We start from the raw sequence: 25,604 nt of genomic DNA on the forward strand, positions 1-25,604 counted from the left end.
TAAACTGCCCGTTCCGGCTTTAAACCCGCATTGATCCTTTTCAGAGTTACGGCGACGAAGGACACGAGCTGAGTGGAGTTCTGGAACACTCTTACATGTCCATGGAAAACTTCCTGTCGACTTGTCTGAGTCTGGACAAAAACGAACAAGTCGGCCTTTGAAATTCTCAGCCGACTTCCGCCTTATCAACGAGCCTTCACTAGCAATATAGTACAACTATACCGGGCTGTGTTTACCCAAAGTGAGGCAGAAAGTGCTCCTTGTTTTAATTGTCCTCCCCTCTGAATAATAAGAATACGGCACATCGATCGGCTCCCGAGTTTATCTGTTTATCAAAGAAAAGCAAGCGGCAAACTCCTGATTCGGCAAGTCGCAAAATCGATCGTCTCCGGTCCGCCTGTTCTATGTGTCTTTCATATTAAAAAAAGCCCATCTTCTGAAGACCGGATCGGGCTTAATCAAGTCTCCAGAACGGCAGATAGAACAGTCCGACCTGAGACGAAAATTTTGAACTGCTCCGAATTTATTTATCACGCAGTAACTGCGTCCAAATCGAATTCCAGTCGTTTCAATAATTATTAGTTTTGCAATAAATCGACATAATAATTAGATTAAGGATTTTTCATGAAAAAATAGATAAAGCTATCAAAAATAATTACGCCGTTATCGCACAATATTTTAGATTAGTATTCAAGCCGTCCCCTTATATGCATTAGTTATTGGCCTAGAGATCGGATTCAATTAAATATATTGATTATTATTATATTCAAAATGTTTATTGAGGGTCTTTAAACGACGTATTTTTAAGAATATTTAATTTTTTACTGTATTAAAATTGACCAGTAGATGTAAATTATAAATTTTTCTTTATATATTATTTTATACGTGGAAAATTGAATTTAGTGTTTTTCATTTCTCGGAATCTTTAATTTCCGTGTTAAAACATGGATTAAAATTCGATCGTAATCATTGAATCAAAACATTGACTCAGTATGTAAATATTTACTGTTAAACAAACCCAAAAACAAAGAGCATGTTCGAAATCAGAAATGTTTTAAAAATCACTAAACGTTTATCATTTTTTGTTTCAAAAAGTGCCTTGATGTACTTGTTTCCGAACAACTTCGTACTTGGCAAATTTATGGTCTTAGTTTTCATTGCTCAGTCTTTAATGCCCTTGATTATAAGGGCTTTCATTAAAACGAATTTTAATTTGAAGTCCAAGTAGTTTTCTTGTTTATCACTTTTACTTCAAAGTTGACAACTTCGAATATTAATATTTTTTCGCCCTTTTTTTTTCTCTTCCTGGATAATCGTATAAAGTTGCAATGAACCAAAACTGCTCTACATTTTGTATTTTTGCTACAAAGCAGTGTTTGCATGAAATAAAAATATGGAATAAGTAACATTTCAATAAAACAATTTTTTTTAAACTGTTAAGCTTTGGATTATTATCAGCCTTGAAAATTCAAGGAGGTTGAAAATCGGACGGGCAGAGGCCCAGGCGAAACCATTTTTTACACCGTAGAACAATCAGATATGTTAATAAAATTTCATTCGTAATCTGAAAAATAATCGCTGTTGATCACCTCTCTGGGTTCGCCAGTTCCGTCGGTTTTTAATTGTTCTCGTCTTCGGCGAGGTTAAAAGTGGCGTAAAACCGAAACGAGTACGAAAACAAGTAAAAACAAGCGAGAACAGGCGGGGCCACCATCCAGACAGAGGATCGACCGCTATCGTACTTTTTGATCATGAAATGTAGTCCTTCGGCGCTTGGTTTATCTTTAAAAAAATAAACATTTTGTTGGGTTTTTGCTTCAAAATTTAGACGATTTTCATATCTCGTATCAAAAAGCTTAACAACCCCCCCCCGCGCAGAAATAAATGTTTACTCGCTATTATATTTTACTTTCACTAATTTCGTGGTCCGCTTGACCAATTAATACATTACAATTAATTAAGGTTTTTAGTTGAGATGAAAAAAGTTAATGGCACGAGAGGGATTCGAACCCACGACCTTCGGCTAGATACGCCGCTGCTCTACCACCTGAGCTATCGTGACCTCGATCCACTCGGACATCAGCTCCCCATCTCAAAAACTCATAAGGTGGGGTTGAGATGGGGAGTTGATGTCCGAGTGAATCGAGGTCACGATAGCTCAGGTGGTAGAGCAGCGGCGTATCTAGCCGAAGGTCCTGGGTTCGAATCCCTCTCGTGCCATTAACTTTTTTTCATCTCAACTTAATTAATTGTAATTATATTTTACTCTTCAATCCTTAGGTTTACGGTGGTAACGTCGTTAGCTGTAATAAAAATTAACATTAATAAAATTTCATTCTAATCTTCCATTTTATCTTTGCACTATTTCGAAAAGTTTGATACTGCCTTAGGCAGGCTTGATTATTTTGAACTATTTCGACAATTTGAAGGAGTTTCGCTCAGGAGACTTATTGGCCGGCTGCTTTTCTTGATTCTTAACCAATTTTAGACTCCCCAAATCCACATTTTAGAATTAATTTCATTTTGTAAATACATTTTGTATAAGTGTGTGTTTTTTTATGTGTTCAAAATAATGTTTACGAATACAAAAAATTGCGGGTATAGGAACATATCCTCGGACTTTTGAATCAACAACCGGCTTAACCGGCCCGATTCATGTTTTCTTTTGATTAACATTTAAAAAGAAAAAAAATAAAAGAAAGAAAACTCGGAATAAGATGATGTTCCTATCAGTGCATGTATTACATGTGTGAATGTCGTAAATTTGTAAAATCTTCCTAAATTTTAAATTAAGTGAGGAATTGAATCTTGTATCGTTGTGTAAAATAGCTGGCAATATGGAATAGTAAAGGCTTTTACCATTTTTATTTATTGATTTTTTAGTAATATCTTTTCATACGTTTTTATTATTGTATATAATAAACCAATTATATTTTGTTTTTAGAAGAATTGTACATAGCTAATTTTAAAGGAGTGGCATTTTTACATGCACAGGTTTGCCTTTTATTTTGAAAAAATAATAACATCCAGACAAAATTTTGAAAAAAAAGCCTCTTTAATTGTTGTGGCTTCTCAAAATTTTATTTTTAATTTAATATTGAGAACTGAAAAATTGTTGACTGTCAAAACGAGCAATAACATTATAGAACTTCGTCTTCGAAATGGCCTAGATGCACATTACATTTAAATAAGAAAATTAACATGTTTAGACGAAATTAATCTTCATGCAGTGCGTTTACAATTAGTTTTTGTTATTAATTAATTACTAGTTGTTTTTAAAAAATAAATCTCTGTAGAAAGGGGCAGTTGCTTTCTAAAAATAAAAAGCGCGATGAATTTATAATTAATAATAATAATAATAGCAAAATTGCTTTGAATGTCGTTCACAACTTTCTGAGTTTCTGAGGGTAAAATCGGAAAATTATTTATATTTGTTTCAGGCAATTGATTAATTTCATTAAAATTGTATGTCTATATTATTTTTTTATTTATACCCCGCCTAAATAAACTGAGAAAATTCCAAGAACTTTCATAATTTTTATTTTCAATGTTAAATAAACCGAAAGGCTTTGGACGGATTTTTTTTTTTTTAAATTTGAACATTTCTTAATAGTTTTTTACCTCGGTAGTTGTTGAATTTGTTAAATTAAAATTTTAAATATTCACGAGCCAGAGGAATTTGGGGTGTCGGTATGAATAGTTGAAGCCATTCGATTAAGTGTCAATATAAGGAAATGAGACAATCTAATAAAATATTTTATACATTAACAAGAGAATTTCAAGCGAAGTAGTTTTTTAGAGGGAGAATTTTTTTCCAGAAGTTGTAATAGGCGATTTTTAAAAATTAAAATTAAGAATAAATTGAAGCGTTTGTTCCATACAGTGAGCTCTGGCCGGCTTAAATCTGTTGGCCTAGAAATAAAGACAAAACGTTTTTAATAAATCAATTTACAATACCTGTTACAAGCTTACTATAATCATCATGAAACTTTGGCCTTGATAGTCACTAGAATTTGAAAAAAAATTCAAAGTACAGCTCATAAAAATGCCTAATTCTGTTATTAAAAGTAATTTTTTATAATATTTAAGACGAATACAAAAATTTAGTGAAAGAAGTATTATCCTGTACATAAACGGTTTTAATATATATTTAATTAACAAGAAAACATTCAAACATATTAAAATATATCATATTCGAGCTTTTATAATTATGACAATGATATTGTGATTGAACTTAATCAACCATGATGTACAATTTGCTTTCGATACTTTTGAGCTTAGAAAGTCCAAGAATCCTGGCTTTTCACAATTCGTTTTCATTTGGATTAACAATATTTAAAAGCTAATTGACCCTTTTTGCATTATAGTTGTTTTAGGACTTAACGACAATGTAAATTTTAAAAAATAAAACTTTTAATAAAAGTCACTTTCCTCCTAACTTCAAACGAAGTGAGTTCGGTATTGTAATTGCCATTTTATATAAGCGAATCAGTTTTGTTTGACTCCTCTATTAAAAATATTATCCTCCTTTAAAATTGATCTTTCAGTTCAACTGGAAGAACTTCAGCGATGGTCGCGTAATGTCAATTGTAGAGCGAAAGTGTAATAATGTAAGCGTAGTGAAAGAAAAAGGTTCGTCTTAAAAATTGCAAGCACACGGTGTTTCGACAGTTCGATGCAATAATTTTAATATAAGTTTTGATTGCAAAGTTAATTTAGTTTGCAAGTCAAGTATTAACAAAATAAAAAGGGTTTTGGATATAGAGAAAAAGTATTTTACATGTTAACATTCGTTGTTGAAGTTAATCGGAGAGATTATGTGCGTGAGAAATTGTATAATAACAGTGTTGTTTATTTACATTTATTACGCAATTAAACATTCTTTATACAAAAAAAACCTTTGTTTTTATTGTATTACCTAAGTACAAACATTTCCTAATTGACCAAAAAATTGTGTAATTTTTTTTACTTAATTTTTTTCTTTTTGTTGTATGTCTCTTTATGTTTTGGTAGATTTTTCTATTCAATATTTTTCCACGTTTATTTAATATAATATTTCACGGCTCTTTCGGGTCCGAAGAGGATCAGATTGCACGGCAAGAATACTGCTTTCTGGCAGCGGGAGTACCACAGGGGAATATTTCAGGGTACAAAGTGGTGTAGACAAGGTGCTTTATTGAGCCCTCTTCTTTTTGCCCTCTTTGTAGACGATCTCCCTGCTGTTCTGGAAGGTGGAATTCGCGTGGGGATACTGCCATTAAAATTTTACTTTATGCAGATTACAATGTGTTGATGGCAGATAATGTCCTAAGTCTCCAGAAGAATATCAAGTTCTTGGAGACGTTAGTTGTGAGCAATGGAATTTTGGGTAAACCTCCAGAAATCAAAGATTATGGTCTTTAGGCTGTATAGATATGAACAGGAATTTAATTTACAATAACTTTTAATAATAAATTAATTACTCTTCTCCAAAGTGCTCATTTTTTATGCGCTTTGTTCTATTTGTATAAAGGTTCAAATTTAAGTTAATTATCCTTAGTTTATTAAGTTTCTTAACTTTATTAAGTTTCTTGTCGGTTTCAATTAATTATGTATTTCTTTTATTATTACAATTTTATTTCTCTCCTTTGATGTTCAAAGACATCCGGCAAATGGATATTGTCCTTCTTGCACATACTTGCGTAAAAAAGCTTGTAAACCATAATCTATGATTGGAAATAAAGTATTATTATTATATTACATATCCATTATATTTTAGATGTTCCTATTCACCTACCATCCTCACTGCATCTTTTGCCGATGACACAGCTGCACTATCCTCTAACTCGGATCCTGCGGTTTTTTGCGGAGGATCTGCAGAGACATGTCATATAGCAGATTGGTTAGACTACTCACTACAACGATGTTCCTCTACCTACATCCGACTGCGTTCGTTATATTGGGTTTCACCTACACTCACGCTCAACGTAGAATCAGCAAACATGATTAAAACGACAAGACCTAAATTGACGCTACGGTCTACTCTACAAACTTATGGGGCGGCAATCCAAGCTATCGACGAAAAACAAACTTACACAAAACGCAACTTCAACCAATTTGGACATACGGGATAGAACTGTGGGGCATCGCTAATGCCGGGAACACACTTGCCCGATGCAACGCTACCCGACGCTTGCCACGTTTTGGTCGGGTGTGCACATCTATGCGACGTCAAGCGCACGCCACATACAGTCACACACAGCGTGTATCACAAATCAGTATCGCAATCGCAACGCCTATTTTGTTCTTATGCATTATTTTGAGCAAAACCACGAAATAAATTGTTAGTTAAATTTTATGACCGAAATCGGGTAATAAATTAAAATATCAAAAAAATACCATTGTTTTGATCAATTTTTTAACAAACCTTTATTTTTTTTAAATAAAAACTTACGAATCTTTGATCTCAGTTAATTTGGTTTATATTAAAATAAGTATGTTGTAATTAATATAACGACAATAATACATGTAGTTGAAGTAAAGATATGAGTGTCCGGTTCTTTTGTCTTCGACTGTACTCGATGCTTCTCGACGAAAATCTGGACAGTGGGGATTGCGAAGCGTAGAGTAGGGTAGTGTTGCATAGCATCGGGCAGATGTGCACGGGGGTAATACAATCTTATGGAAAATTGGACTTTGGATTTGCGTCGGGTAGCATCAGGTAGCGTCGCATAGCGTTGCATCGGGTAAGTGTGTTCCCGCCTTCACTCGGCCACTCCGCTCTTCCTATCATTGTCCGAAATCTTTTATTTACACACATCATAGCAGTGATAGTTCAAAATTCTAAACAAATACATATAGAGTACTATTAAATTCCGGTCTTTGAAGATTCAACTTGACGAGTGGTTAAAATATCCTATGTACGTAATAATTAGCCTGGAGTCAGACCCAAGACTACTTTTACTACTACGACTATATTTTTTGATCCACACCGGGAAAGAACCGGCCCTTTGTGCTTTTTCGTGAAAACAGCCCATACCGAAAGATTTCCGATTTGTGCTTTCATCGCCGATTGGAAAGGGAAAGAGTTGATTTTTTTTACGCTGAAGGCCTCTCTGGCTATGTGTTTATGCACGTTTGTCTCGTTGTTAATGAATTAATGTGATTCCTAGTTGTTGTTCCGACAGTAATACATGTAGTTTGAATAAAAAAGCATGAGTGTCCGGTTCTTTTGCCTTCGACTGTACTCGATGCTATTCGACGAAAATCTGGACAGCTGGGGATCGCAGAGCGTAGAGAAGGGTAGCGTTGCATGGTATCGGCAGATGTGCACGGGGGTAATACAATCTTATGGAAAATTGGACTTTGGATTTGCGTCGGATAGCATCGGGTAGCGTCGCATGACGTTGCGTCGGGTAAAGCCAGGAACACACCCGATGCTACGCCATGCGACGCTACCCGACGCCTTGCCACCTTTTGGTGGGGTGTGCACATCTATCCGACTCAAGCACACGTCGCGTACATTAATTAATTACAACATACTTATTTTAATATAAACCAAATTAACTGTGATTAAAAATTAATTACTTTTTATTTAAAAAATTAATTTTAATGGTTTGGTAAAAAAATTAATCAAAACACCGGAATACGATTTTTTGATACAATGAATTTAATTAACAATTTATTGTACTCGCTTCGGCGGTACATATACTAAAATTGGAACAATTTATTACACGGTTTTGCTCATAAAATTTAATTAACAGTTTATTTCATAGTTTTGCTCGTAAAATTACACCATTTTGTAATGTCGGGTAGCATCAGAACAGGACACTCATATTTTTTGTAGTTTATTTCAAACTAAGTACATGTAATTTTGTCGTTATATTAATTACAACGTGTTATTTTAATGTAAACCAAATTAAACGAGATAAAAAATGCATAAGTTTTTATAAACATTGTTTAATTATGATGGTTAGGAGTAACTTTATTTAAAACAATTAAGTTTAACAAACAATTTATTAGATGGTTGTGCTCATAAAATTTAACTAACAATTTATTACAAGGTTTTGCTCAAAATAGTGCATTAAGAACAAAAGATGCATTGCGATTGTGATAGTGATTATTGTGATAAACGCTGTGGACTATACGCGACGTGTACTTGCGTCGGATAGATGTGCACACCCCACCAAAACGTGGCAAGGCGTCGGGTAGCATCGGGTAGCGTCGCATGGCGTAGCATCGGGTAAGTGTGTTCCTGGCTTAAGTGTGGCCGGGAACAGAGCCATCCAATATCCAACATCTCCAATCCATTCAGTCTAAAGTCGTCAGATCAATTATATATGCTCCGTACTATGTCTCTAATACTAAACCTACACAACCTTAAAATCCCATTTATCCAAAAATTAATTCCTCAAAAATTTGCCATCCTTCACAACAAACTCCCCATCACACAAATATCTTTGCCCAAACCTTGCCTAATAATAAAATAGAACCATCCCTACAATTTTATAAGACGTCTTAAGAGGAAATGGCACAGCGATCTCCTTTCTGAGGTAGTGAACTTTCATTAGCGAAGCAAAGTGGGAACATGATATTGATTATTTGCTCTCCTCGATGTAAATGTGTAAAATCATTGTATTTTACTGTGTATCCACAAATTACATGTTGTAGCTAGAAATGCAGATTGTAATAAAATATTAAATTTAAGAAATAAAATCTTTCACTGCTTTATAATAATTTAATTTTTTAGTTGAGATTGTGAGTTTAGGCAAAAAGATTAAGTTTCTTTATGACAGGATACACATAGAAATCTGAATTCTTTAATGAAAAGAAAATTATATCCTCGGTATGAAAACAATCCAGGCAGTTTTATTATTTCAATTATTTAGAAAGGGGAAAGTTATACAATTCAGACGCCTCGATGCAATATAAACACGAATAAATTTGCATTTATTCTTACCCTCGCCAGAAGCCCAAGGGAGAAAAAGAATTCAAGGTTTCAACCCGTTAATTTAAAAAACGCGGAAGACTATTCAAAGTTCTTCTTGTGAAAATTTTCAAAGAAAAGCTAACATATGTTCAAGAGGAAATAAATAGTTAAAAGTGTTTTCTATTATTGGTAACGGTTCTAACAGATAGTTGAAATATTTTTCTAGGGCTAGATGGACAACCCTGTGTGATTACATGCGAGCTTAGAAATGCATTACAAATTGGAACATCCCACGGAAAGACTGGTGAGGGAATTCGTCGACAAATATTACGTTTTCGAATTCCTTCTCCTTTTTTTAATTGTTATGCTGACGTCGTGGATTAAGTCATTTCCCAATTTAACTGGGTACTGCCCAAGGTAAGTTTCGTTCCGCAATTCTTTAGAGGGACAAATTTTCGAACAGTTACATTTGACGACTTTTGATGTTGTTTCTCTTCCCAAGTTCAGGTAATATGTGGTGAAGAGATGTCGAAATAATAAAACTGAAATTTTAGAATTTCTTTGGGGCAAATATCTCACAAGAACTTTGCTTAATTTAAAACCAAATCAATTCAAACGAATCACATATTCTTAGTGTTTTTTTTGGGGGTTTTTTTTTGAGAGAGAGAGAGAGAGTTCGCAACAGCAGAGGTCATATCGACCCTCGGGGTATATATATTGGTACGCTTTGCTCGCTCCTTTGTTTCAATGTAACTGAGACCAGAGAAAACCTGTCAAAACAACATTTAAAAACTGGGCCAACTTATTCCAGCAAAACACTCGGAAAGATTGCAATCTTATTACTGTTTTTTGTTTTGCAACAGTAGAAATCATAGTCCATTTGTAAGTATGTCGGATTCGAATGAAGGGCCGCTGGATTCGAACCCGGGACCTTTACCTTCCAGTGAAGAGCGCCGTGTCAACTCCTTAACCGTTGCGGACCCCCCCCCCGATATTGTTTCAATCTTTCAAACTGTGCACGACTATTCTTTTATCAGTTGACAATTTGAAACATCAAAAAAAATTCCCGGTTTAATGAAATGGACTTATGTCTTCAACAGACCCGGCCATTTTGCTTTTTAAAACCAAGCTTTTTCAAATTTGTATTGATTAGTTCTCGTTCAAAACATTTTCAATGTGAATTATTTAATGCAAGAGTATGATGAATAAAAAGATAAAAATTCTTACTGGTGTTATTTTTGATGAGGAGTAAATTCAGTTAAATACTTTTGTGTTTTGGCTCATGTCAGATTCATCAAGGTAAATCAATTTTGGCCCAGGCTAATTTTGCGGTTTCTTATCGCTCCGACATATTTCGGTATCGTACAGATTCCAGCTAGTTTAAATGTCTGGGGCTTCATTTAATGAGAATAGGCGAATCAATTTCCTGAGCAGGAGACGAGAGATCGTCCTCACCCGACTGAGGATTGGCCATACGCGGTTGACACACGCTTTTGGGCCAAGCCCGTGCAGGTGCCCCTTATGCAGAGAAAGGTTGCTTGATGTGTCCCACATAATAGAGGTGTGTCATGCCTTGTCTCCATACAGAGAGCGTGTAGCAATGCCGCCGGATTTAAGAATTCTCGAACACGGTAGCGAGTTTCAGAGTCCCCTGTTCCGCTTTTTAGGGGTATTGGAAATTTTTTATTATATATAGCCTTCAAAATATGTGTTTTGTGTTTCTGTGTCTTGTATGAGTGAATGTATTTATTGGTGTGAATGGGGAGGGGCTGATGGCGAAGTAGCTTCTCCATCGCCTCTCAGGTTGTGTGTATGACTTGGACCGATGGCGGAAATTTTATAAAAATAACCCATCGAACCCAATCTAGATTAGTTTATTATAGGGAATAGGTAGACGGAGGAATATTGGTAGCTGGAGGAGTACAGTACTCCATCTACCAAACAGTATGAGTGCGATCAATGTAAATAGGTATGAATGAATTTATTGGTGTGATTGTGTATCGAGAAAAAAAAAGGCGAATCAAGATGATCAAAAATGTGAAAATTGTTGAACGCCATCCAACAAAATAATATAGTCCACAAAATCAAGTGTAAAATGAAGTAATTTCCATCTTTTTTGACGAATTCGATTATAAGGACTTGTTTGGTATCGAAGTCTCGAAAATCTTAGAATTGAATTCATGAATGATATATTAAAATAAACCTTTGTTTTAAATATTATTTAATTATCCTGTTTGTATTCATCTATTTCTCATTTTCAATATTTTATTTTATATCTTGCAACTTTTAGGTCGCCCTTTTTAAGTTAAGAGGTCTGAGATATTTTGTGAGAAGCAGGAAACTGTTTTTCTTTATTTCCTATAAAATTTCAACCATTGTACCTGGACTATTATTATTCCACTCCTCTATTTGTCATGAGGTCTTGTATGTGTGCATGTGTATAACTTCAAACATTTTAATTACTTAGCATATCTATCTTTTTAATTGTATCAATACACGGTTTTTGGTTTTTTCCAGGAATTTGGACAATTTCACTGTTATCAACAGGTTCTTCAACGACGAGGAATCGTCTGTCACAGCTGATTCGCATTATTCCTTGAGCACAAATAATTCTGAAGTAGATACCAGGACGAACCACCTTGCCGCGTACAGCCAGCCGGCAACGGGGGCACTCGAAATTTGCCCGGTGTACCAAACGGAAATCGAACCCAACCCGATACCGCACACCTTCGCCGAAGAAACCACGAGGCCCAGGTCTTGTACCTATCTTTGTACCCGTAGCGGCCGGAAGTATGCAAGACGACAAATATAAAAAGTAAAAATGTAAAAACTATTTGTATTTGTATTTTGTACTTTTGAGGGTGTATAACAAAGGTATATTTTATCGAATCTTCCGGTAGTCAGTATATATGCTGCGGTATACATTCTATTTTTGTGAAATAGATTATTATTTACATATAAGAATACATCTCTAATTCACAGCCGGCTGTAGAACATTTCAAGAGTAACAAATTAACTGTCCTCTTACATAACTAATCTGCAACCACAAACCTCAGTCAAAAACCAAAACCATATATCCTACTCGCAAGCAAGTACTTGACAGAAGACAAACCACAACAAAAATGACACCTTGAAAGACCTGTGCTAGTGTCAGTGATCCAGTCTTCTGTCGGAGAGCTTTGCATAAAGTCTACCGAAATTTTAAAATGGACCTTGCTGAATCAAAACTTCATGTTGACACTTGGAGCAGCTGCAGTTCTATGCTTTTGAACTTCCTCAAATATCTTATAATTACAGAAACAAAACTTAACCAGAATGTCAGTTCCAAATAAAAGGCTACTAACTACCCATCTGGTTCCTATAAGGAATGGTGGCAATCACTCAAGCTCTCTAAATCATATGGCGCAAACACCCAATAATCGCAAACAAGATCCAACCAAGAAGAAATAATTTGGCCATTACAAATCATTCTTGTCTGCCTATCCTCAACCTTTCAACCCTGTCATGACCCAACCAAAACAGCAAGGATAGACAAGACCATCGATAATGCCACATTATAGGTTCATCACCCTACAGACCATACAGTAGGCTCACAAAAATCTATGTATACAAATGTCTCCTGGAAAATTCCATCTGAGTCATTCTAATCAAACAGGAGAGAATAACTTAGCCCAGCAACTGTACACCATTGTCTTTTGAGTAAATTGTTCACCATTGAGGGACATTCTTTACAGAAAAAAAACACCAAAAAGATCACTGAACAGTAGTGTTAGCATTTAACCATAGAGGAGATTGCTACACATAAACCATAAATTGCTGGATTCTTGGGGATCTAGTTCACCGTTACAGCTAAATGTGCATTACTCATATGAACCAACTCTCCACACTACCACACCAGTTTGCAGGCCCCACAGTGTGCTATTAGTTGAAACAAAGTACTCCAGCACACCAGCTAGCACAAACCCCATAATGTGCTATTGAACTCGCTACTCTGACATCTGTTTATATTGGATTTTTTTATATGTTCAATTAATATTATGTTGACCAATATTTGCATATTATTTTATTTTGTACCATAAGCAATATAAATAAAGACCATCCTATTGGTAGGAAATAGAACACTACCACACCAGCTAGCAGACCCCAGAATGTGCTATTAGTTGAAATGAAGAACTTTAGCACACCAGCTAGCAAACCCCAGAATGTTGCTTTTAGTTGGAACATAGCACACAACCACACCAGCTAGCAGACACCACAGTGTGCTATTAGTTGAAACAAAGTACTCCAGCACACCAGCTAGCAGACCCCAGAATGTGCTATTAGTTGGAACATAGCACACTACCACACCAGCTGGCAGACCCAGAATATGCTAGTTGGAACATAGCACACTACCACACCAGCTAGCAGATCCCAGAATGTTGCTATTAGTTGGAACATAGCACACAACCACACCAGCTAGCAGACACCACAATGTGCTATTATTTGGAACATAGCCCAGTACCACACCAGTTTGCAGACCCCACAGTGTGCTATTCGTTGAAACGAAGAACTTTAGCACACCAGCTAGCAAACCCCAGAATATGCTATTAGTTGGAACATAGCACACTACCACGCCAGTTTGCAGACCCCACAGTGTGCTATTAGTTGAAACAAAGTACTCCAGCACACCAGCTAGCAGACCCCAGAATGTGCTATTAGTTGGAACATAGCACACTAACACACCGGCTGGCAGACCCAACAGTAAATCAACTACAGAAATTGAGAGAGAGTGAGATTAGGGATGGTTACCACTTTGTTAAATTTCTTTTTTTAACTCTTAACAGATAATAGTAAACAGATAAAGGTTTGAAATGATTTTGCTTGTAACAAATGGTTTATGTATTTTTAAACATTATATTTTTAATAACAAAATGCTAAATGAAATAAAGAAATGCTTTGTTGATGCTTCTGCAGTGACACCTGACAGAATGAGAAACTATCTGTACAGTTAGTTTAGGTGGCTTTTGACTACAGTCCTCTCATCACAACATTGGATTACTGTGTTGGAAGATTTAGAAGCACGTTCTGCCCTGGGGGTAGATATGAGACTTGTCTTGACCTCGACAGCTGATAAGCAATGTCTTCAGCTGCCTCAATTTTTCTAAGCTCCACCAGACCTTCACCAGCATCCTGGAAAGACTTCGCAAGGAGAAGGGCTGCCTGGGCATCACCCTCAGCAGTAATGACAGCCGCTTGTTTTTGTTGTTCAGCCTAATAAAATAATTTATTTTATTTTATTTTGTTTTATTTTTGGGGGGTTTCGGTTTTAATTTATAAAAATCTCACCTTTTCTACAAGGAACCTAGCTCTTTCTGCTTCTTGCTGGGCCACCTGCTTCAACTCCACAGCATGTGTGAATTCTTTTCCAAAGGTTAAATGTGTCTAAAATTTTATATTTTTATATTTAAAAAAAAAAATTAATATTTTTATATCAACGAAATATCATCAAATACTTACAAGTGCTATGTCATCTAATATGACACCAAATTGAGCTGCTCTTTCTGTCAGTTCATCACTAACTTTCTGCGAGACTAACTCTCTTTGGGTAATAAGTTCACCAGCATCAAACTGAGCCTAAAATATAAAAACACAACAGAAACAATTTTTCCATTGATCAATTCAAAATAAACATTTAATCTGATCATTTTTAAATTTTACCACAACGGCTTTGAGAACTTCTGTTGTAATTGAAGGTAAGACTCTTTCATCATAATCTACACCGAGGATCGTATATATTTTTGGCAATTGATCTGGCACTGGCCTAAACAGGATTCTAAGGGTGATGTTGACATTCTGGAGATCTAAAAATTTTGAGTAATTTATCTATCGAACAGTCACAGAAAAATTAAATTTCTATACCTTTTGAGCCTGTTACTGTTGGGATGTTCCTAGGCCTGGATCTGATATCAAAAATAATTGGCCTTTGAATCCAAGGGATAAAAAAGTGTGTACCCTCGCCTACAACTTGGTTTTTGACACCAGTGAATCTATCAAAAATTACAGCCCTATGTCCTCCATCAACTGAAAACAAAAAAAAGAAAAATTAAAAAGGAATTAATTAAATGATTTTTTTTTTTTTAAGATGTTTATTTTATTTATTGCTATGTGTACACAATACACATTGAGCAAATAGTTATAAACAAATCTGACAGACCTGTCTGACCAGGAGGCAGTAGGGAAGAAACCAACTTTTATTTAATTGGGGGGGGGGAGTTAAAGTTAATTCGGTGGGTTAGATAGGTCACGAGGCCATCGTCGTTTTAAACGGCATGGGGGTTGTAAGGGTGAGTTGTTGAGGAAAGAGTTAGGGCTAGTGAGTTAGGGTGGAGGGAGAGTTTAGAGTGAAAAGTGAAGAAGAAATGAATTTTAAAAATATTAAATATATGAAATGTCCTATAAATAGCACGTTGTCCCAAACAAAATTAACAGTTATGTTGAACTGTTTTTGGTCCCTAATGAGATCAAATGTGAAGTACATCCCAAACATTTTCTAAAATATCAAATAAAGAGCATAGTCAAAACTGCAAATGTCAAAACCGTGGGTGTTAAGGGATTACTGTAAATAATAATATTAATAATAATGTGTATATATATCTGTCCGTGTCTGTGTGCAATAATATTATAGTATTGCAGATATTTTTGGAATTGATAAATTACTGAATATAACAATAAACTAAAAAGTAATGTTACCACCCAAATAATATACCCACTTCTATTCTGTGTCTAACTCACTTTTACTTTTTTTTTTGGGGGGGGGGGCTTCCGACATCTAGGGACATTTCTTATTCTGAAGTATTTTTAGGGTCTGGTGAATTCACAATTAAAATATTCCAGAAAAATACTTTTATTAAAATGAAAATCGATTTTTAAAATAATGTATAGTATTTTGTGATAATTAATTAATGACTATTTAAAGATCGGTACTAGACTGCATCTCAAGATCCCTAAATAGTTTTAAAATAATTTTTACATTTCTCAAGTTTACATATGGTTAATTTAGCATTATTATTCACATCAGTCTTTTGACCATACCTTATAATTGTGACATCACATAAATTAATCTTTGTTTTTTTATGGTATGAGTACAAGTATTTATTATTATTTTTATTTACTTTTTATGAGGGTTCGCAACAGCAGAGGTTATATTAACCCTCGGGGTTTTGGTGTTTTTGAAAAAAGCCCATTTATACATTGAGTTTGAATGCAGGGCGGCTGGATTCGAACCCGGAACCTTCACCTTACAGTGATGAGCGCCATGTCAATGCCTAAACCGTTGTGCTACCGATGCCTCCTTAGTATTTATTATAGTTTTTAAACATTACATATATACTCACTTCTACAATATAAAATATAAATAATATAAATAATAAAAATAAATATAAAAAGAAGGGATGGTTTTTTTTATACACCCATGACAGAATGGCACGGTTATGAGAGAGCATATGTGATACTGGTATGAGTTACAAAAAAATATCCAGGCAACTGGATTCAGTCGCCTCTCCTCCATCTATTCTCGATCCTCTCCCAAGCGGTTTAAAGACCTAGATGTTTGATTCTGTCATATTTTTATAATGGATAAGTTAGAAGCTGTAACTCTTTGGCATTTAATTAGACAAAAAACAAGTAAAAATAGGTTGATTTGTAAGAAATAAATTGTCTTTTCCACAATTATTTCTTTACAATCAACTTATTATGGAGTTTCACAAAATTGGACACAATAAAAAATAATAATAATATTCAATTAATTAAGGTTTTAAGTTGAGATAAAAAATGTCAGTGTCACAAGCGGGATTCGAACCAACGATCTTCGGCTTGATATGCCGTTACTCTACCACTTGAGCTATCGTGACTTCGATCCCTAACTAACTTCCCATCTCAACCCCACCTTTTGGATTTTCCCCCCTTTTGGCAATTTTTCAATTTTTTGACTTTTTATCTCAACTTAAAACCTTAATTAATTGAATGTTATTAATTGGTCAAGCGGACCATGAAAAATAGTGAATTTAATAATAATAATATTTAGAAAAAAGAATAATGTGGGTTCACCCACATTTTGCCTCGCATTTTCTTTTTTAACTTTATACACATAATCACAGTCACTGTTGTTCCAACGTGTGGGATATGTTTGAAATAATGAAATTCGTGCCATTATCAAATTTGTCATTTCTATCCAATTTTTTTTAAGTTTTAAAGGAGGCATATGAAAGCAAGAGTCGGAGGGAGCAATCTGCTCAATACAGTATGAACTGTGCGAATAACACCATGCTGCGCAATGTCCCGTCAGTCGCCTACATACAGAAAAAGTATCAAGCAACCAAACATCCCAAGCTACTAAAAATCAATCGCCTGCAAGTCTCCCCTTCTGAATGACCGTATCTGTCCCTGTTACATCGGTCTCCCATACCAACCGCCTCTATGTGAATACGGCCTACAGGGTAAGGGCACCAGAAATATAAAAAAAGTAGGAACCGTTGTTTTAGTCTAATATAGTTGGTGAAAAATTCACCTAGAAGTAAGGTTTTACTGCCAAATTGTACAATATTGATAAAATTGAATACTGAAAGTGTTGAAGTTCTGAACTCTTTTGTTATCTTGTTAGATAATGATTGGTAGGAGAGTTTTCCTAACTTGTTAAAAGGTTTATACATGTGTATATATTTTTTTATTTATTATTTTTTCTTAATTTGATAAGATAATTACCATTGTACAAAGCAGAATTTACAACTCCTCCGACGAGAGCGACTCCCAAGCCAACTTGCCCGAGCCTGTTGAAAAATTGTGAGGCCATCCTCCTGAAAGGTGAAGATAAGTTGAGATATTCGACAAAAAAATACACAAATAAATAACCGGCCGGACAAGTAGAAAAATCACAATTTACTTAATATAACATAATAATTTAGATAAAAGGTTAAATGTAGGACTTTTCCGGCCGGAAAACAAGTCATGAGGGAGGCCGCACAGCGGTAAACCAGCAGCGGTCTTTTTAAAGGGAAATTCCTTATTAAGGAGGCAATAAATTGAACGAAAATAAAAAACTCCCTTACAATAGGTAAAGTGTACTCACTGAAATATTATTAAAATTTACAATTTTGTCTAAAATCTGATAAAAGAGAAGTACTGGAAATGGTATGAAATTACCTTCAATGCCTAATGGATCCACTCGCCTCGTGTTTATCGATGAGGAAGGTTTCATCATTTCGCCCTTCATTTTCGCCACCTTTGCAGATTTTCAACTGGCGGGGAGGGAAATCGTGGAAAATTGTCAATTTTCGCCGAGCAAGATGGAAAATAGTTTTCCCTTTATTCAATTTGCTTTCGAATTGTCCCTTCGACAATGCGCCGTCCTGTGTCGCCGCAAAGTCGCGCTGGTTTACGAATACCCGCGGCGTGGCACGTGGATCAAAACTCTCCTCGAATAAAAAAAATTCTCTACGCTGTCTCTCAGACGAGATATTTTAATAGTTTGATAAGCTTTTAATATTCATAGTGATTTAAAAACTGAATCCGGGACGAACTTTAAACAATTGAATTATAGAGAGATTTAGAGGACCTCCGTGGTTCAATGGTTAAACCATCCGACTCGGTAGACGTCCTGGGTTCGAATTTAGGCACAGCCCAAGGCTTTTTAATTTATAACCAGTGGACAAAATTATCGCGCCATTCTTAAACTTTAATGCATTATGTTTTCTTTTTAAATGTCTTATTTTTGGTATGAATATACCTAAATACAACAAAATTTAACGGTGGCATGTTAATTTTGTACCTCAGTGTATTTAATTCCTTTAAATTGTCGCAATAAAATTAAAATTGCCGGGTGTAAAAATCGTCCTGGTGATGAAGGACATCGATTAGGGCTCTAAATGAAAACTATCGAGATGAAAGTAAACCTGCCGTCGCGCTTCTGTCAAAAGTTGTCAGGTTACCCGGCATCTACAAAAGCAGAAGATTTGACAACAAAATAAGATCCAAAACAACAGATGAACCCGATAGCGAAATGCGTTTTGCTTTCGGCTCTGCTGAGCTTGGCCAAATGCCGCCAGGCCAAAGACGAATACCACGAGGAGCTTTTTATTAAGCCGCTCAACGGCTATGTTTACGCCTATTTCCAGTTCACAACCGTGTGGGAAACTCCAATTAACAATCACACATGTGAGCCTTTTTTTCTGTCTTTTTCCGTATTAAATCAGAGCTTTAGATTTGTTCTTCCATTTGGAACAGTTTTGAAAAAACTCTGTTTTTTTTGTTTTTTTTCTTTACATGAAATAAAACCTTTAAAGGCCTTATTTAACCCTCCTCTACTTCGGTGGTATTAGATCACTCGTATAATAATACTGTTGGGTCGGATCTGACCCCCATATTTTTTAACCATTTTTTTCCCCAAAAACGCTTTGAACTCGTAGAAAATGGATACTAATGCTTCTGTAAAGGAAGAAGATAAAATTAACAGTATTTCAATCAAATATAATTTTTATTTACAGATTAAAATCGGTTCTGGTAACCTCAGTTCTGGTAAATCAGTCTTACAGTTTCAGACTCAAAAAATATAATTCTGTTAGAAAATACATAATTTGAACGTCATATAAAAAATTAACATGAAATGACAAGAAAATAATCACCACCATCACAAAATTTCAAAATCGTAATCACAAACTCTTCATCGTAGGTCGAGGAACAGTCAGGGCAAATCAAAACTTTATGTTCCCCACACATCGATTTTTCACAGTATGCACATTATGAGTTTCCTTTCCTGTCGATCACGCAGAAGTTGCACCGTCTCCTTTTTTTAGTCGTACTATTGTCAGAAGATGCTTCCTGTCTTTTTAGCTTCTTGCCTAGCTGTTCACCCATCATTGCTCTTAGATTCCTCGGAAGACGTTCGTTAGCGAATCTTTTCTCCATCCACGGCTTAGCCAACGCATTGGCTAAATTTTTGAGAATCGTCGACCGTATCGTGTTTAGGTATGGCTAAAATGCAAAAAGGGTTAAATAATAAAAATTATTAGAGCATAAGTTTTACTACGGTGGGGTCGAATCTGACCTACACATTTGTACTACAGTTGGGTCTGATCCGACCAAAGGGGGGATAAGTGAAGAACGGTACATACCTTATCGATGTGATCGAGCCAACAGCTTCTACACGACGGAGGAGGAGGTGCCCATGGATGACAGATTGAAGCGCACTATATGTTGGCTGTGGCGCGTCATAAAAATTTCACCTGGGTCGGCTCCGACCCGCTGTAGTAGAGAATGGTTAAACTTTCCCCATTCTTATCCAGCCTTACCTCTATTTGTCTAATTTTTAATCATTGTACCAGTAATCTCAAGTTCTCTAAGCTTAATGTTACATTTTTTCTTCAAATTATTGAAATCATTGGTGTTTACTAGTAAAGAATCAGCATAGGGCAGACCACATTATCAAAATTAAACTGATTAGACCTAGCTACACCTTAGAAACAGTTCTCATTAAAGATGGCACAGAGCCAAAACAAGAGTGATATAAAAAACTTGTGAGTGAAGACCGACTCATTGCCAATAAAATATGTTTTTACCGACTCAACCGGCATCCACCAAAAACTTTGTGGAACCCTCACTGAATCTACACTCATGGGTTTTTGATATTACTCAAACTTGTTTCGACTGCAGCAGAGCCAATTCCTCACTGAAGATAAGATATAAAAAACTTGTAAGAAACCATTTGATGCACTAAAAAACCAAGTGCAGTGGAAGCCCAGCTTTAAAACTTTCTAGCTCATTCATAACAATTGAAAGCATTGGATTTTTTTCAGTCGATCATTGCCATCTTTTTCCAAGACCTGTCGGTGAAATTCTTCAGAGGCATGACGTCCAAGAGCTCCACGTCAGTCTTACCAAAGGTCTCTGGAGGTATGAGACTTGGGGCTACCCTGTTGTTTCCGCACCGCCTGGAGCTGAATTGTGGACATGGTTCAAGCCCAACACATCTGAGTAAGATTATTCATTGGTTCTTTAGGAAGTCTCACGTTCTATCTAGTAAACTTGTGTTGCTCTATTTGTCATCTGACACAATCAAAATTCCAGTATTGACACTAAATGGAAAGAGCTCACTGGGGCTTTGTCCGGCCTCCTCTGCTCGTCAATTAACTTCATCGATGGGCAGAACACAATGAGCCCGGAGCTGTCACTTAGGCCTTTAGGCATTTCGCCGACAAAAGGGGAACCGATTCTTAAATATTCAAGTCTTCCTCGAGAAATTGTCTGCACTGAAAACTTAACCCCTTGGAAAAAGTTGCTCCCTTGTAATTTAAAAGTATGTCAAGTTTTGTGTTATGCATTTATGATTAGTTCTGACTTTTTTCTTTTTAAAGAGGGGTTTATCTGCTATTTTGAACTCGGACCATATATACAACACAATTTATCACTCTCTAGGAATTCATTTCCGACCAATCTGCATGGTAAGAATTTACCTCAGTGGTAATAAAGCCATCGAGTTAATTACATTTTTTCCCCCAAGGATAAAGAATGTAAGAGAACAGGATTGGAATTAGTGCAGTCTGTGTCTCTTGTTTACGATTTGATAATAGTGCGCCATGCATTTCCACAATGGTCCATACAAAAACTTTTTGGCCAGGGCTTGGTCAAAACTTGCGCCCTTTCAAAATCATCAATGATATACATTGACATAACATCAAATAAGGTATGTATTTTTCAAAAATTCAATTTATTAAAAATTGTATCATTCGATAAATTTTTATTAGACGGACAACCCTTTTATTTTGAAACCAAAAAATTACAAAATAATCGAGAGTACAAGAGGTGCTTATACGACAACTTTAGCTGTTTTTAACATGGAAGAATTGAACTCTCTCATATTGTATAACATTGAAGTCACTTATATCAATGCTAAAAAAATGTACCCAGTCAACATCCCACCAGTAGTTTATGCTAATCGATATATAACAGGTGTGTGTTTCAATTATAATTTTTAAAAAAAATTCTGTTAATGTTTTTTCTCAACAGGCTATGGTCAAGAGTTTGGAGGTGTAACAACAAAAATCCACAACCGCCACTTCCAACCGGTTCAGATATTATTTTTAGAAAACATACCTTGGTTTGTTCCAGTTTATTTTCACTCGTTGAAGATAGAAAGCGGTGGAAAACAAATACAGCCTAGTAAGTTTAAGAATTGAGTCTGTGAGGTTTCTTGATCGTTTTTCTGGTCTGCCTTATTTCGTTTTCTCCCCTTTACCATCATTAACATATAGGCACTGACAACAAATAAGCAGACCAAAATGGCTAAAAATTGTATCATTTTTTAATAACAATTTTAAAAATGTAGTCATGAAGAAGTACTTCCCTGGGAAAGAGAGAAGTCGGCCTTATTACATGGAGCTGCTTGTCGAGCTACCACCTCGTTCGGTCACTTTTATTTCAATCAAATTCGATTACGCCTTCCTCAGGTGGCAGGAATACCCTCCAGATGCAAACCATGGTTTTTACATGGGATCTGCTATGATAACAGCAATGCTTCCCATCGCTAAAAATTACACATCGCCCCCTAGAGACAAATCTCTGTTTGCTGATGGGTTTGTTCTAATTTCACTGTCATTTCTTAAACATTTCTGCTTTTAATTATTATTATTTTCTAGTTTTAATGCATCAAGGCCTAATTACCCTATTCGTGTTACCACTGAGGTTTTGATAATATCACTGCCAACACCAGATTTCAGTATGCCGTACAATGTCATCTGCTTGGCTTGTACTGTAGTGGCTTTGGCATTTGGCCCATTACACAACATCACTACTAAAAAGTAAATATAAAAAACCTACAATTAAAAAAAAAATCATTGTGATATCAGATTAACACTTATATTTTTAGTTTTGTCTTTGTAAAGAGTACAGTCAAGAAAGGACTCATTCGAATCCTCCTGTACACCATATTCGACAAAGTCGGAGAAATCACAGATTGCCTTTACAAGAAGTACCAGGCTAGGCGAGCAACCAAAGTCGAGGAGACGTTACAAGAAAAAGGAGGTACACCTGTGGACAGACAGTCTGACAACGAGAGTGAACATGAACGTAAAGAATGTGAGCAAAGTGAAGAGAAAAATGCTGAAGGTGTTTCTTAAAATACTTTTTAAATGGCATTTTTCGATAATTGAGAAAGACTGCCAAACCGGACAAAAAAAAATGTCCAGACTAATTAAAAAAGGGCTAACATTTCTGTTCTAAAACTAGTCTGATTTGAAAAGGACTATACTTTTGAAAAAAAAAATGTTTTTCACCTCCAGGCTAGGCTTAATTATTTAAAAAAATTTAAGTTTAATTGAAGGTTAATATTGATGTTATCAACAAATCCTAATCTGTGTTGAAAACATGTTGAACGGGCACACGGTCACTTGTTGGATCCAACTCCACTCGCAGGTTTTTGAGTTATTCAAACGTGTTCAGCATTGCACCATCTTCATTGAGGAACAACTTCTTCAAGATGGTGCAATGCTGACATGTGTTTGAATAACTCAAAAACCCACGGAGGAGACAGACCCGTAAGTGATCCTGTACTTGTTCAACACGAGTTCACTGACTTGCAGACTAAACTCAACTCTCGAGTTGAAAAATTAAGGCTTTTCATCTTTTTGCATGTTTAATAATAAAAAAGAGGGATTTGATATGGTGTTAGAAAATTGCTCCCCTAGTACCATTATCGTCATAAACAATTCTTAATAGTATCTTACATTATAAACTTGCTTTAAAACACTATTCAAACACTATTTTTGGTTGTTTACATTACTTATTACTTGATTAGTTATCGTAGCATCAAATGCTGTGACTATGCTAGGCCACCACAGAATCAAACGCCACATCTACAAAATCATTTTTTTTTTTTTTTTTTCTTTGGGCTGGAACACACTTCATCTATCAACCGTAGTATTACGTCAGTTGTCGCTTTTCTTCTAGTACAGTCAAATTGCGTGACCAACAGGGTTATCCGACCCTTAATTGTACAACAAAGGTGTACCAAACAATACAAGGGTAATTTGTGGAGGCTCCCATTTCACAGCCCCCTGTTTTTTTGTCTTTTTGCCAGAGTAAGGTGTAATAAGCTATGTCCGTGATGTGTAACAAACCTAATAAATTATTCTTTGTATTTTTTGTTATTTATAAGGGCTATTAGTTTTTTGTGTTTGTACACCCTCTAGGGGACCTTAAGTGGGAATGCCTGCCAACCTTAATCCCTTAGGTAAAAAAAGCCAGTCAAAGATAAGTGAGTCAAGCAATGGTCATGTAAATAGGGCCGGTGGGTAAATAAACCTGGCTGAGTCTAAGGATGGGACAACGACCTCAAATCATCGATGTTTTAACTTTTATATATTTATTATTGAACCAATGTAATACTTTTATTTATAAGAAAAAAATAGGTGTGTGAGTGTGAAATATATATTTGTGGATTTTAAAAGAATGCTTGTGTTGTGCTTTTGATAACCCTAGTTCATTTTGAAAATAGGTCATCTCTCTCGTGGAAAATTAATTTTCCCGTGCACCAGAATGGGTTAAAATTGTTCAAAACAACATGTTTCTATCCCACAGGACCCTTCGCTAATAGAAAAAAAGATTGGTAACAATTCTTCAAAATTAAAACCTTATAAGTTTTTGTTTCTCCTGTAAAATTTGAAGATGGCCCCTTTTTCAAAATGACTGATTCAATTATATCAGGAGCTCTCAAAGAAAACGAAGTGAATGTGGTCACCAGGCAGTGGGTGTTTGCGACTTATTTATATCACGTCAAATATCACAAGCAGTACACAATGGAATCAGGAGAGATAAAGTAAGGGTGAGTTGTCATGTAGTTGTGCAATTTACGCTTGAAGTAGGCATTTCACAAAACAAGCTTTCATCAGGGCACAGTTACTAGTAAACGAAAATCATGAAATCAGCAACATTCAGCTCGTTGACAGGCTCAGTGTAAATTTCACCCCTAATAACTAATTAATTATTTGTTTAAAATTGACTTTTTTTCAACATTGCACCTACGTAATGTACTTCTAATTCATGGTTTGTTTAATTGACGGATGTGTTTTTGATGGCATTACATTGTACCATTGATTCATTTTACATCTCCTGGTACAGGCAATAAAACCATAACCAGCCCATTTTACATACCTACTTTGGTTAAACCAATTTGACACTGCCATTCCTGACTTTTTTTGCATGCGCATGTAAATGTTAATCTGTATGGAATAAAAATCATAGGGGATCATCTAGAAAGCAACCCGCATAATCCCTGAAAATGAAATAAGAATCCGACAAATTATTTTGGAGATATAGCTGTGTACATGATTTTTCGTTAGTGCATGTTACTAATGGTTTGGGAGTTTTGCCAGTTACAAGGAACCAAATTCGTTCAGAAAGGTCTGAAACGCAAAATGCAAGTGGAAATTTTAATTTTGGAGGACACAAATTTCTGCTTGAATACAAGGCTTTCCTACTTTCTATACTTCAGAAACAAAATTATAACATTATTGCCTTATATTAAAAATTATTTTCACTTCATTTATTTCAACTATATTAAGATGGAGATCCCCACCAATTACTTATTTAATTACTTAAATATTTCTGTTTGATTGCTCATTTTAACCAAGAACAAATACAACCTGTGCCTTAAAGGCAGTTATGGGACGAA

The 25,604-nt window shown here is 35.5% G+C and overlaps 4 protein-coding genes across 8 annotated transcripts in view; 3 read left to right on the top strand and 1 right to left on the bottom strand.

Annotated features, from left to right (window-relative positions):
* LOC106666993 (inactive dipeptidyl peptidase 10) overlaps positions 1-817 on the top strand; it is a 184,723-nt gene extending 183,906 nt beyond the window's left edge. For all 3 annotated transcript variants that reach the window (XM_014394576.2, XM_014394578.2, XM_014394577.2), the window contains one exon: positions 45-817. In XM_014394576.2, coding sequence (XP_014250062.1) covers positions 45-161 — 117 coding nt within the window. In that variant the 3' untranslated portion in view covers positions 162-817. The remainder of the gene's footprint in view (positions 1-44) is intronic.
* An 8,243-nt stretch (positions 818-9,060) lies between these two features.
* On the top strand, positions 9,061-11,747 carry LOC106666957. Its single transcript, XM_014394506.1, has 2 exons — positions 9,061-9,325; positions 11,426-11,747. The coding sequence occupies exons 1-2, from the start codon at positions 9,177-9,179 to the stop codon at positions 11,718-11,720; spliced, it is 444 nt and encodes a 147-aa protein (XP_014249992.1). The 5' UTR covers positions 9,061-9,176; the 3' UTR covers positions 11,721-11,747.
* Positions 11,748-13,768: 2,021 nt separating this feature from the next.
* LOC106666986 (protein l(2)37Cc) lies at positions 13,769-18,166 on the bottom strand. 3 transcript variants are annotated; one of them, XM_014394558.2, is made up of 7 exons: positions 18,086-18,166; positions 17,648-17,739; positions 14,807-14,968; positions 14,606-14,748; positions 14,405-14,521; positions 14,234-14,329; positions 13,769-14,158 (listed from the first exon to the last, which is right to left on the bottom strand). In XM_014394558.2, exons 2-7 carry the CDS (start codon positions 17,733-17,735, stop codon positions 13,943-13,945), a joined length of 822 nt encoding a protein of 273 aa, XP_014250044.1. In that variant the 5' UTR covers positions 17,736-17,739; positions 18,086-18,166; the 3' UTR covers positions 13,769-13,942. The 3 variants fall into 3 exon arrangements, with proteins under 3 accessions (XP_014250044.1, XP_014250042.1, XP_014250043.1); XM_014394556.2 differs by having other exon boundaries at positions 18,012-18,104; XM_014394557.2 differs by lacking the exon at positions 18,086-18,166 and adding an exon at positions 17,992-18,079.
* Positions 18,167-18,679: 513 nt separating this feature from the next.
* On the top strand, positions 18,680-24,071 carry LOC106666984 (GPI transamidase component PIG-T). The gene is made up of 10 exons (XM_014394555.2): positions 18,680-19,096; positions 20,734-20,911; positions 21,005-21,233; positions 21,292-21,378; positions 21,438-21,620; positions 21,682-21,886; positions 21,944-22,096; positions 22,263-22,509; positions 22,573-22,734; positions 22,803-24,071. Exons 1-10 carry the CDS (start codon positions 18,925-18,927, stop codon positions 23,050-23,052), a joined length of 1,866 nt encoding a protein of 621 aa, XP_014250041.1. The 5' UTR covers positions 18,680-18,924; the 3' UTR covers positions 23,053-24,071.
* The last annotated feature ends 1,533 nt before the right edge of the window (positions 24,072-25,604 follow it).

This window comes from Cimex lectularius, unplaced genomic scaffold, assembly GCF_000648675.2.
Source record: "Cimex lectularius strain Harlan isolate CLEC.00 unplaced genomic scaffold, Clec_2.1 scaffold25, whole genome shotgun sequence".
Taxonomy (NCBI): Eukaryota; Metazoa; Arthropoda; class Insecta; order Hemiptera; family Cimicidae; genus Cimex; species Cimex lectularius.